The 14,460-nt window shown below is 41.0% G+C and overlaps 1 protein-coding gene across 2 annotated transcripts in view; it reads left to right on the top strand.

The window, feature by feature from the left end:
* Positions 1 to 3,294: 3,294 nt before the first annotated feature.
* The window catches only part of LOC111954355 (sphingosine-1-phosphate phosphatase 1), a 29,925-nt gene continuing 18,759 nt past the window's right edge, over positions 3,295 to 14,460 (top strand). Inside the window, exon 1 of one of the 2 annotated variants that reach the window (XM_023974027.2) lies at positions 3,295 to 4,399. In XM_023974027.2, the coding sequence (XP_023829795.1) occupies positions 3,584 to 4,399 (816 nt within the window). In that variant the 5' untranslated portion in view covers positions 3,295 to 3,583. The remainder of the gene's footprint in view (positions 4,400 to 14,460) is intronic. The other variant, XM_023974026.2, reaches the window with a different exon arrangement.

Below are 14,460 nucleotides of genomic sequence, written 5' to 3' on the forward strand. Positions count from 1 at the left end.
TATTGTTATCAAGGAATTGCCTGAATGTGTCTCTTCTGTCTGTCTCTCACTCTGTTCAAATGATTGAATTGAAAACAGGTTTATTTGTTACTGTTTTTCAATCTCATGAATAGCCTTGCTTCTAAAACTTGATGCTGTGCCCCAGCCCCCAGCCTCTCGGGTCACTGCCCAACCACCAGCTCCAAAGGCAAGTGCTTAATTACCCATTTTTGATGACCCTCCCACTCTGTCTGCTGAATTCTTTCACTTTGCTCGTTTTCCTGAATAGGATGTCAGTAGGAGGAGCTGAGAGGTCGTCAGCGAAATGTGACACACCTACGCTCGGGTGTGTCCCGGGGATAAATACACCTTTTTGCCGTTCATTGAGGAGACTCTCTCCACGCAGACACACTTGTGTTTTGGTTGTGGCATTTTGTGGCTTGTTTGTTTTGGCACCTCAACACCCCTCATTATCACCATCTATGTACGCAACCACTCACTCACACTACTGACTACACACACCATTGTTAATTGTATATGTTTTGCTTTAGTGAAGGAATAACACATATTTTATCTCCACGTTGTCTCCCTCTTTGTTTTCGGGCTATGAGCCGGTTCGTGACACATTCAAAACGTGTATTTGTCATCGTTTAACGTTGAAGAGTGCTAAGATATTAGTGTATCGTCAACATTTATACAGCCAGGACCATCGGCAGAGGGGATTACCCCTTTGGGCATAAGTAATTCCAGGCTGCAGGCCTGCAGAGGAGGTGGCACCTCCAGCATAGACATGGTTAAAGACCTGACTGTGTTTGGGAGGGAGGTGATTGCTACCCATGGATTATCTGGAAATATTGGAAATGCCAATAAAGAGACTTCAGCAAAGCTGACCCTTGATGAGAGAAAAGTCTAACTGATAATTGGTAAGGGAAACATTTAGATCCTAATGCAGCACTAAGTTATTTCCAGTGGGAAAACCCATTTAACTCAAAATGTTTTACTTTGACCCAATTTGGATTTGTGGAAATTGTGCAAAATAAGTTTCCAGATATACCCCCCCCCAAAAAAATTGTTTTATCCGAGCAGCACTGAGGGAGAAGATGAACGATATAGGTTTATATACCTTCTTGTCAATGTACATGTATGTTGAGTTTTAATATACACATTTATTCTGTGTTTGAAAAAAGAACGCTTACTTGGGCAACGTTTCCTTTAACCCCAAATGACCCCTTATTCAGTTCTAAACTCAGCAAAAAAAGAAACGTCTTCTCACTGTCAACTGCGTTTATTTTCAGCAAACTTTACATGTGTAAATATTTGTATGAACATAACAAGATTCAACAATTGAGACAAGCTGAACAAGTTCCACAGACATGTGACTAACAGAAATTGAATAATATGTCCCTGAACAAAAGGGGGGTCAAAATCAAAAGAAAGTCAGTATCTGGTGTGGCCACCAGCTGCATTAAGTACTGCAGTGCATCTCCTCCTCATGGACTGCACCAGATGACCAGTTCTTGCTGTGAGATGTTACCCCACTCTTCTACCAAGGCACCTGCAAGTTCCCAGACATTTCTGGGGGGAATGGCCCTAACGCTCATCCTCCGATCCAACAGGTCCCAGACGTGCTCAATGGGATTGAGATCCGGGCTCTTCGCTGGCCATGTCAGAACACTGACATTCCTGTCTTGCGGGAAATCACGCACAGAATGAGCAGTATGGCTGGTGGCATTGTCATGCTGGAGGGTCATGTCAGGATGAGCCTGCAGGAAGGGTACCACATGAGGGAGGAGGAGGTCTTCCCTGTAACGCACAGCGTTGAGATTGCCTGCAATGACGACAAGCTCAGTCCGATGATGCTGTGACACACCGCCCCAGACCATGATGGATTCTCCACCTCCAAAACGATGCTTGTCCTCCAGCTGGTCCACATGAATGGTTGATACCACCCCCCTCCAGTCTTATTCAGCTCCCTGATTCTCTTAGCTCCCTTCTTAGCAGCCGACTTGATGTCGGACCACTTCTTTTGTACAGCGTGACTGCCTCTTGCCATACCCCCAACGGCAGAGACAGACTCGGCCACTCTCGCCCATCCTCTCTTTTTCGTCTCGCAGTGACCCCGCAGTTATCGAGTTTCCCCAACAGCAACCGTTTCCTGGCTGCTATTTCCTCCATCACTTCAAGCTCTTGTTTACTGAAGTTTTTTTATTGCGCTTTCCTTGGTTATCCATTTTTGGTTTTGATATAACTAACGTAAGTCTGATGGCTATAATGTGTGAAAAATAAAGTTTTTTTTGTGTGTGTATAAAGAGTTTGCGAGCCAACTAAAAAAAAGGTATTCTCGAGACAAAGCAAAAAAATGAATGTAATAAAATGGAAATATCAACACTTTAATATAGAGGGCCAAATCCTATCATCCCTATCACAGGTTCATTTATTGGTTTCAAGAACGTCACTAATGTCAATGCCACATAAGAAGATATTTACAAAGTTCCTACATTTTGCACTTGAGAAATAGCAACTTTGCTTAGCTTTCTTCATAATTCCAAGATAACTAAACCCTTATAAGCTAATGAAAGCAATTAAATGTTTAACTCAAACTTCATCTGAAAGTTTCAGTGTTTACTATTTGAAACTCAACATGTTTTAGAACTAATTTCAATACGCTAACATGATTGCTATTGCTAACTAAATCGGTTGCATAGCGACTCATTTTAAGACGCCATTTAAGCAGTTTGTAAGAAGGTATTTGAGAAGTTCGTAAGAAAATCATAATCTTAGTTTATGTGAAATTACTCCATTTTAAGATTTCATGATTTTCATATGAACTATTCAAATATGGTTAAATAGTTAAGCAAAGTTGCTATTCCTCAAGTGCAATTCCTCAACAATATCTTATGAACTTATTTTTATTTTATTGAGTAAGAACTGTTTTGTGAATCTCTAGACCCAGCTCTCCAAACGTTAATGTCAATACGTTCCGTACTCACCAAAATATGGAGTTTCGTAGAGCATCTATCGTCATTACTGTCCTTATGTACTTCCAAAAAAAGGTCTAAGTAAACATTTAATCAATGATCTTTCGGGATACTGTACTGCTGCTGGATCAGCCGACCTGCGTGGTAGTAATTCGTCATTTTATTCGAGGTGCCTAAGGTGGATTTGGTGAACTGAATGTATTTTAATTATGGAACAACATTCCAACCTTGTTTGGCGTTGTCTAGTCGTCCATGCTTCCACTATTGTTTTGCCTTTGCGTCACTTTCAATTAGGGACTTTTATTTTGAAGTCAACCCGCAAATTCCAGTATTGTTGTTAATCGTTATGGTGGTTAGCTTCACATAGATCATCGAACGCGCCGGCCACAGGCATAACTGGTCCGGATTATTTTGTGACTAGTAGCTAGCTACCTACATCGGACCCCCCTCACCCGATCTAGCTAGCTAAGGGACATTTTCTATTCCAACGACTTTTCAACTAAACTGGACGTTATAGTATTTCCTCTATTTTGTCTGGGAAAGCTACCTACAGTAGCGAACGAGACTCCATCTTGCATGTGATTTGGAAGGCGGCTAGCTAGCTAAACTAGTTTGTCAGACGTACTATGGCGAAAGATCTAAAAACGATGTTCATACGGTGTTGTGGGTATTTGCAAGATCCGCACCATGTAGCATCATTTCAAAAGCTCTGTGGTGTCCAAGGCTCATTTCCAGTCAAACTGAGCAGGAAAGAATGGGAAAATGATTTTTTTGTTAACGGTGCCTGCGTGAAACGCCACCAGGACCAAAGTGGAAACGGCGAGGGACATGTTGGCGGACAGCAAATCGAAGGTCCTCTGCAAAGAAAAAGCGTAACTGCCGGAGAACAACATAACGACTGTTCAAACAAGCTGCAACATGGAACAGCTCTGGTGTCTGGAATAGGGGAGACAACCGAACAACAGACTGTCTCCCATGAGGGAAACAGACAAAGTAGCGGCGGTAGATTGACTGGGAAGTTGTCCAAAGCTGTTGAGAGTGACCGCGAGAATGGGGACTCTAGTGGAAGGGTCAAACCTCTTCGCAGGAACTCACTGACTGGGGATGTAGGCCAGGAGTTTATTATTCAGAATAAGTTCCTATTCTACCTTTTCACATTCGGGTCCGAGCTTGGTAACGAGATGTTCTTCATTGTTTTCTTCCCCTTCCTAATTTGGAATGTAGATGCTTTTGTCAGCCGGCGAATCCTTGTGGTCTGGATTTGGAATCTTTTCCTCGGCCAATCTACCAAAGACATTGTCCGCTGGACGCGACCAGCATCTCCGCCTGTGGTTAAAGTGGAGGTGTTTTACAACTCAGAGTACAGTATGCCGTCAACGCATGCCATGTCCGGGACCGCCATCCCTTTCTCTCTCTTCCTACTCACGTATGGACGCTGGCAGGTAGGCTATGCATCAAACCTAGCCTATGATCACAATTTTGAAAAGATACGATTTGTTTACAAACAATTTAGTATTCTGGGATTCTGATGTGGTATTGACAGTTGAACTAAACTCATGAAACATTTATCCACCTCATTCTAAAGGCACTGTAAATATATCCCCACGCCCACACATTCGGACTGAGTATTTAATAAGTGGCTCAGGGAAAAAAATTATGACCAAATATATTTGAGTTATATAAAGAAAAATAAGCTGATTTATTAAATAAAGTGATGATTTAAAAAATAGACTGCATGGGGGCTTTAAAATTACATGGTTTTGTAATGGAGTGGCAACGGGATACAGCGTTTATGTATCCCAATTTGCCCAGGCTAAAAAAAATACGGATATTTCTGCGCATGTGCATGATAAAAAAAAATATATATATTGTTACGGAGTGCTCGGCGGCGACGCCCCCCTCCTTCATCGCCTTTGTCTCGTCGCTATGGAACGACGTTTGGGTCTTTGCGTGTCAAACACGTCCAATAACACAGTTCTATTATACAATGTTGTGTGTAATGAATTGGCACGTGCAATCCAAGCGCCACCACTACTGTCAGTAGCACTGTCAAAGCTGGCCACCAACGATATGTTTGTTTACTGTATAATAAGGCATTATTTGTTCGACCGCAATTTATGGGGTAGCTAGCTAGCACCAATACAACCAGCCTGAAAACAATGACCAGTAGAAACTGCAGTCATTTTCATTATTCTTAACAATGATTTAGCCGGAATCCTTGTAAGTATTGTTGTTCGCCTATTGAAATTGAACTTCAGTTCATGAAAATAAATACCTAGTCAGCTACTTAACCCTGTTGCCCAAAAACGAACGTTATAAGCAGCCAGCTAGCTTCATCTGGCTAGTGAGGCTCGACCAGACCGGGTTATGTGTTGTGAAAAAAAGGCACAATAGTGCAATTTGCGGTTTGTCTTCAAAATAAAAGTACATCGTTGAAAACGATGCAGAAAGTTACAATTGGTGGAGTCGTGCCATATTTAGACTAAATAATGTTAAACAAGGTTGGGATGTGAAGCAATGAAATGGGGTATCAGTGTGACAGCCAACAGAACACAACTGTGAAAAGTTGACGCAAATAATAGTGTTGTAGCTCTTATGTGAAATCACCTTCCCAGTCAGCCTATTGTGTGTATTGACATTCATATTGCACTGTACAGCTTTACCTAAGGATTGGAGATCAATGAAATGGGGTATCAGTCTACTCAATACCCAAGATATTTTTTACCAACGTCCTCCTCAGCTATCAGACTCCAAAACATCCACACAGTATTGTTTTTCCTCGGGAATAGTGTTCAATACACATAGGTTGACAAGAACTGTGGCTCAATTCACAGTTTGAGTCCCGCAATAAGAGCTACGACGATGTCTCTGGGTGTTGCTGAGTAGACTGATCCCCCATGTCATTGATCCACAATCCATAGATAAGGCTGTACAATGAAATAAGTATGCCCTCAATGCAATTCTAAAGTATAATACATCCAGTGTGATTTCAACAGATTTTTGTCAAATTAACAAATTGTTGTTTTTCTATAACATTCCAACCTCGTTTAGCATGATTTATTCAGTTATGGTATAATTCTACTATTTGTATTAATTTACATCACTGTCAATGACATACTTTTATTGTGAAGGCTAAACGCAAAGTCCACTATTGCGGCTAATCCTTATTGTGGCTAGCTTCACATAGATGTGTCTGACCACCATTAATCAAATAAGAACTGTTTTATAAATTAGGGTTATTTTAGATGATGACACCTAGCTATATAGTTAGCTAGTTAACTATTGCAACTGAAACAGATTAAGTCATTTTGCTAAGTTTTTGGGAAGAACATTCCATGAGCTATGAACGCCTTAAATTATTATTTGACATATATCATTTTTGACACGCAAAGACCCAAACAGCTTTCCATAGTTAGCTGGTGTAGCCTTCAACATTTATGGAATGTCGTTTTGGTCTTTACGTGTCAAAAACGATACACTATTTGACGGTCAAATAAGCTCTTAATTTGACACTTCAAATAACACAATTATTTTAAAGAATGTTGTGTGTGCTGAATTTTAGCTCCACCACTACTATAAGTAGCTCTGTCAATAAAAGTCAGCAAACAAGTACCCACCGGCCAAGAATGATAAGAAGATGGCACCGGAGGAGATTGTTTCAGTATGATATGTTGGATAAAGGAATAAAGACAGACACCAATGTCAAGTTCAATAGCCTTGTTATGCATTGTACAAATCCCTACGCGTGGAGTCTGGGGAACAGTCCGGCTAGTCGAATACCTATCAACTAGACTCCGTAACAGAGATGGCTGCCGTTTTATTGGCTCTTAACTAACCGTGCTATTTATTTATTTTATTGCAATTTTTACTGTACATAATATTTCTGCTACCATCTCTTATGACCGAAAAGAGCTTCTGGACATCAGAACAGTGATTTACTCACCTCGAATTGGACAAATAATTTTTCTTCAATGAGTCGGACGGGAAGGATATACTCCAAACACCCCAACAGGCCCTCATCCCCGTCATTCGCAGGAGAAAGTAACAGATTTTTCAGAAAGAGATCGGGGTGCCCAGTGAGGATCAGGCGACAAGTGGCTAATCTGCCTTTGCCATCCGTACTGTTAGATAACGTTCAATCGCTGGAAAATAAATGGGACGAACTGAAAGAATGTATATCCTACCAACGAGACATTTAAAAACTGTAATATCTTGTGTTTCACTGAGTCATGGCTGAACAACAACATTAACATACAGCTGGCGGGTTATACACTATCGGCAGGATAGAACAGCAGCCTCTGGTAAGACACGGTGTGGTGGCCTATGCATATTTGTAAACAATAGCTGGTGCACGATATCTACGGAAGTCTGGGTTTTGCTCGCCTGAGGTAGAGTATCTCATAATAAGTTGTAGACCACACTATCTACCTAGAGAGTTTTAATCTGTATTTTTCGTTGCTGTCTACATATCACCACAGACTGATGCTGACACTAAGACCGCACTCAATAAGCTGTATACCGCCATAAGCAAACAGGAAAACGCTCATCCAGAGGCGGCGCTCCTCGTGGCCGGGGACTTTAATGCAGGGAAACTTAAATCAGTTTTACCTAACTTCTATCAGCATGTTAAATTTGCAACTAGGGGGGGAAAAACTCTAGACCACCATTACTCCACACACAGAGACGCGTACAAAGCTCTCCCTCGCCCTCCATTTGGCAAATTGACCATAATTCTATCCTCCTGATTTCTGCTTACAAGCCAAAGTTAAAGCAGGAAGCACCAGGTCTATTAAAAAGTGGTCAGATGAAGCAGATGCTAAACTACAGGACTGTTTTGCTAGCACAGACTGGAATATGTTCGGGGATTCTTCCGATGGCATTGAGGAGTACACCACATCAGTCACTGGCTTCATCAATAAGTGCATCGACAACGTCATCCTCACACACATCCTGCTATGCCCTCCGACTAACCATCAAACAGGCAAAGCGTCAATACAGGACTAAGATCGAATCGTACTACACCCGCTCCGACGCTCGTCGGATGTGGCAGGGCTTGCAAACCATAAGACTACAAAGGGAAGCACAGCCGAGAGCTGCCCAGTGACACGAGCCTACCAGACAAGCTAAATAACTTCTATGCTCGCTTGGAGGCAAATAACACTGAAACATGCATGAGAGCATCAGCTGTTCTGAACGACTGTGTGATCACGCTCACCGCAGCTGACGTGAGTAAGACCTTTAATAAACAGGTCAACATTCACAAGGCCAGGCGGATTACCAGGATGTGTACTCTGAGCATGCGCTGACCAACTGGCACGTGTCTTCACTGACATTTTTCAACCTCTGTCTGAGTTTGTAATACCAACATGTTTCAAGCAGACCACCATAGTCCCTGTGCCCAAGAACACTAAGGTAACCTGACTAAATGACTACTGACCTGTAGCACTCACATCCGTAGCCGTTTGCAAATTACTTTGATATACAGATATTTTTTGTGCCTTCTGCGGTAGCTAGCTTTAACTTGGTACCTAGCTAGCACCAATGCAACCAGCCTGAAAACAATGACCAGTAGAAAGTGATAATTTTTTTCAATATTCTTAGCAATGATTGATTTAGGAATCCATTTGAGTAGGTATTAGCTAGGTAGCCACTTGTTGTTGAACTTCAGTTCATGGAAATGACTAGCTAGCTTTGGGATATCAGTCTACTCGGTGACACCCACAGAACACAACTTTGAAGAGTTTACGCAAATATTAGCGTTGTAGCTCTTATCTGGGACTTTGACTGAGGGAAATCACCTGCCCAGTCACCTTTATTGTGCGCACTGACAATCATATTGCACTGTACAGCCTTACCTAAGGATTGGGGATAAATGATACGGGGGGTATCAGTCTACTCAGTACCCAAGTGCTTTTTTCCCCAATGCCCTTCTCAGTTATCGGACTCCAAAACATCCACGCTGTATTGTTTTTTCCTCTGGAAATTTGTTCAATACACATTAGGTTGACTGGTACAATAAATGTGGCTCAATTCAGTAGTTTCAGATTCTCTCAATAAGAGTTACGATGCTAAACTTCTCTGGGTGTCATTGAGTAGACTGATACCCCCATGTCGTCATCTACAATCCATAGATAAGGCTGTACAATGAAATAAGTATGCCCCCAATGCAATTCTAAAGTATAATACATCCAGTGTGATTTCACATTTTTGTCAAATTATTGTTATTGTCTTATATAACTTTCCAACCTCGTTTAGCATGATTTATTAAATGATGGCATGATTCCACTATTTGTAGTCCTTTGCTTCACTGTCAATGACAGAAATTTTTCACTAGTGTGGCTAATCCTTGTTGTGGCTAGCTTTACATAGGTGGGTCCGACCACCGTTAATCAAATAAGAACGGTCTTATAAATAAGGGGAATTTTAGATAGTTAGCAAACTATAGGTACTGAAACAGATTATGCTGTTTATCTATGTTTTTGGGAAAAAATATTGTTTTCTTCCATGAGCTTGCTAGCTTTTTTAAACTTCCGACTTCAACTGTATATTTTTGGGAATGTTCGTTCAAATCGCTGCTGAATTAATTTTTTATTTCAGCTGTTCAGAAATATGTTCAGCTACATTAGAAAAATGAATATGTGCCTAAAATAACCCATGCGCACAATGTGATCTGTATGCTTAGATTTCAGAAAGAGGTTTCCAGAGGGGCGAAACTCCGTAGCCACTGCCTATTATTTTATTTTTTAACTGAATGTCTAGAATGAGCTTTATGATACATTTTCATAACACTATCAAATTCTATGGCAGCCATGTTAGCTCCATTAACATTACATGGGGAATATTTAAACAATGCTTTAACTGAATGTTTAGAATTGGAACAATATTCTAAAAGTTGGCTTAACTCTCTAAATATATGGCTTTGGGTACACTAACCCGTAGGATATTAAAAATCAGCTTTTCTGTGTCGGAACGGTGTGGGGTTACCCCAACAACAGAATGCGTGGGTGTATACCGGTCATTAAAGGGGAACTGCACCTGCTTATTTGGCCTCGTTTTTTAGCTTGCTCCTCAAAGACTGGATGCCATGACAGAAGCCAACTCTGAGTTGGCGTGGGGGTGTGATTTGATATGTGTGTTTCTTGGGTGTGTCCGCCACCAAGACACCCATCTGTCTGATCCTTGCTCACAGCGCGCAAACCATCTGTGTAACATGAGCCCCAATTAGAGGCGGGGGAGGAGAGGGACACAACAGCCAGAATGACAGAGGGATTCATGTGATGTGGTTTTATAACAATTCACAGCACATTTAACATTTGCTGGACATGTTTTTTCGGCAATCCCAAAGTTGTCTGTCTGACCGCCCGCAGCATGAACCATTCCAACCACGGCTCAGACTTCTCTGTCGGGTCCTGCGGTGATGCAGGGCTCGATTGTGAACACAAGGTTAGGTAGAGGGTACCTAGCTAGCAAATGTTAGCTAGCCCAAGTGTGGCTTACAGCTAGCTTCCTGGCGAAATTGATTTTGAAAATTGTCTCAATACTCTCACCACTTGAGCGCCATACATAAATAAAGATCACTGTAAACAGTAGTGTCGTTACGAGGGATTTATTATAGATAGACACTGTTTTCCATATAGTTAGCTGTCTTCTCATTCTGCAGCAAAAATCTGTCTGACTGCCGACAGTTGTCACTGCAGCGCAAGTGAAAATTACTTAAAAATCCAGGCTCCATTTTTTCCCCCTGGACTGGATCAAATGTAAAACATGAAATAGTTCCGATTGTGGTCTCAACATTACAATATCATGCATGGAGCACAGAGATGTGTGAAATTGTGCAATTTAATCATAACTTTGAACCTTTTCAGATGTTTTTATTTAACTGGGCAAGTCAGTTAAGAACAAATTCTTATTTGCAATTTATGGAATTTTCCAAGGGAGCATGTTGACATTTGATCATGCCCCTCATATCAATGATCCAAAATCTATTCTGACCATATTATTGCAGATCATTTCATGATGTACTTAGATGTTGTATAAAGGTAAAAAAACAAAACAGGGAAATCTGTCACCTTTAAAAAATTGTTTAGGCCTAACTCAACATCCTTGCCTTGCCTCCTTCCATTCAGTTTGATCGCTCAAATTAGCTAATTATCCAGTGAAAACACAGTGAAACATTTGTGCCTGCTTACTATTGCACAATAGCCTGCTCTTTAATGCTGTATGCTCACTGCTTGTACATTAGCCCCGACAGCCCTCCCCCATATCCTAGCAAGCAATCTTACTGGTTCAGTCATATCAGGAGAGATGTGTTGTGATGCCCTCTTAATGGGAAAAGTAAGAGTGGCTAATCTCAGAACCAATATGACTGAACATGTGTGATAAGAGAGAGAACAGGCTGTTTCATTATCTCTTGTGTAATTGAGCCACAGACTCAGTTCAGCAAGTTTAAAGAGTGTGTTGATCCAGCGAAGAGAAGTTAGCATCTCCCTGCAGTTTTGGGTGAACGGTAGCCTAGTCCATGTGATGGGATGTCCAGGCTTCTGTCACAGCCTATCCCCACTCATGAGATTTCACTCATGACATTGTCAATGGCATTCATCAGAATAAGACCTTCTACTCCTCTCCATTTTTATGGTTCGATATTATCTGTTTAGTTGACCAATGAGCACAGAAATGGATGCAATTTGCTTAGCCTATTTGGTCGAAATATAGCAAGACATTTGCTTTGAATTCTGATTTACAGTAGGACTGTTTCAGTATCATCTAGGCCCGAAATGGCCAACTCCAGTCCTTGGGGGCCTGATTATTAACACTGCAATAATCAACTAATCATAATCTTCAGTTTAGAATGGAATTAGTTTAACTTCTTACGGCTGCGATATGACAACAGCCAATGAAAGTGCAGGGCGCCAAATTCAAAACAACAGAAATCCCATAATTAAAATTCCTCAAACATACAAGTACTTCACACCATTTTAAAGATAAACTTCTTGTTAATCCCACCACAGTGTCCGATTTCAAATAGGCTTTACAGCGAAAGCCCCACAAACGATTATCTTAGGTCACAGCCAAGTCACAGAAAAACACAGCCATTTTTCCAGCCAAAGGGAGGAGTCACAAAAATCTGAAATAGAGAATTAATCACTAACCTTTGATCTTCATCGGATGACACTCATAGGACTTGATGTTACACAATACATGTATGTTTTGTTCGATGAAGTTCATATTTATATCCAAAAATCTCAGTTTACATTGGCGCGTTACGTTCAGTAATGTTTTGCTTCCAAAACATCCTGTGATTTTGCAGAGAGCCACATCAATTTACAGAAATACTCATCATAAATGTTGATGAAAATACAAGTGTTATGCATGGAACTTTAGGTAAACTTCTCCTTAATGCAACCGCTGTGTCAGATTTCAAAAAAGCTTTACGGAAAAATTACACCATGCAATCATCTGAGTACGGCGCTCAGAGCCCAAACAAGCCAAAAAGATATCCGCCATATTGTGCAGTCAACAGAAGTCAGATATAACATTATAAATATTCACTTACCTTTGATGATCTTCATCAGAATGCACTCCCAGGAATCCCAGTTCCACAATAAATGTTTGTTTTGTTCGATAATGTCCATCATATATGTGCAGATAGCTCCTTTTGTTAGCGTGTTTGGTAAACAAATCCAAACTCACGAAGCGCGTTCACTAGGAGCAGACAAAGTCAAAAAGTTCCGTTACAGTCCGTAGAAACATGTCAAACGAAGTATAGAATCAATCTTTAGGATGTTTTTAACATAAATCTTCAATAATGTTCAGGAATGCAATGGAACGCAAGCTAACTCTCACGTGAACGAGCGTGGCCAGCTCGTGGCTCTCTGGCAGACCTCTGACTCATCCCCCTCTCATTCGGCCCCCCCTTCACAGTAGAAGCATCAAACAAGGTTCTAAAGTGGAAGCCTTAGGAAGTGCAATATGACCAGTATCCCACTGTATCTTCAATAGGGAATGAGTTTAAAAACGACCAACCTCAGATTTCCCACTTCCTAGTTGGATTTTTTTCTCAGGTTTTTGCCTGCCATTGGAGTTCTGTTATACTCAGACATCATTCAAACAGTTTTAGAAACTTCAGAGTTTTCTTTCCAAATATACTAATAATATGCATGTATTAGCAACTGGGACTGAGTAGCAGGCAGTTTACTCTGGGCACCTTATTCATCCAAGCACTCAATACTGCCCCCAGCCATAAGAAGTTAATCAGCTGTGTTTGCTAGGGATTGGGAAAAGGTGTGACACCACTCCGGCCCCCTAGGACTGGAGTTGCCCTTCCTTGATCTAGGCCTACATGACCCCTGACCATATTATTGACACTTCTGCCCCTGCAGTAAAACCATACCTCTAAGGGACAGACCATAGAATTAACTCAAAATAATGTTTACGACCACAAATGACAATAACGACTTTGCCACTTCAGCATGCTTTTGTGGCACAGTCGATGCCACGCAGGGACAGAAGGTTGAGGGTTCACCGACCACCACAGATGAGCTCACTCTCCCTGCCTGTTTCATTACACTACGATCAGAGCCAGCTGCAGACGATGACCAGCTAGGTGGAAATCAGATTTTTAACATTTTGATGGCATAATTATATAAATTATATACAACACATTTTTCACCGATATGTTTGTGCCAATGCACCACACAACCAATAAACAAAGCATACCGACTTTGGGCACTTCAATATCATGGTTTGCATTTTCAGCACCACAATAAATAGACTAAACAGAAAATACATTCCTCCCTACCTTGTCTTGACAATCTCTGAATGTCTTTTGTAACAGATGTCTCTTTCCATTCATCAAATTGTTGCTGCACAGTTAGGATTGATTCGATTTTTGTCAGTAGAAAAAACCCCATATACACACAGATTTTAAGTGACTGGGATTGCACAATAAAGTCTGACTTATTTCCATAAATACATATATAATTGCATAGATACAGAGACATTACAGCGATAGAGACGAAGAAATGCTCAACCTCCAGATGAGTATGGGGGAGTTTAAGTGCAATTCTTACAAGTTTATTTGGTTGGTTTGTAGCTTATTCTTTAGGTGTTTGGGGCTGCTGGTGAACCATGATGTGCAGGTATAATCAAAGTGACACTGGACACTTACAGTCTTTATGGTGTCTAGCTGGGTTCCCATCCAATTGGCGACGGATTTTAATGTGAACTGTCTAAAATCTTCTTAACAAGTATGCCATTTCAGAGTTTCCTTCAGAAAATGTTATTTACCGGACATTCGAGAAATTGAATGGACATCCATATGAATTCAGATCCAACCAGCCCAGCCAGCGCCACCAATAAACAAGGGATTTTGGCCAAATTAGCCACATTTATGTGTCCTAAAAAACAGCCTATTACAAAAACGCTATTCCTTGTATTTCAATGTGTAGCATATGTAAAAGTTTATAGCCAATTATATTTTTTTGGGGGGGGGGTTTAGGCTACA

This window comes from Salvelinus sp. IW2-2015, linkage group LG28 (assembly GCF_002910315.2).
Source record: "Salvelinus sp. IW2-2015 linkage group LG28, ASM291031v2, whole genome shotgun sequence".
Taxonomy (NCBI): domain Eukaryota; kingdom Metazoa; phylum Chordata; class Actinopteri; order Salmoniformes; family Salmonidae; genus Salvelinus; species Salvelinus sp. IW2-2015.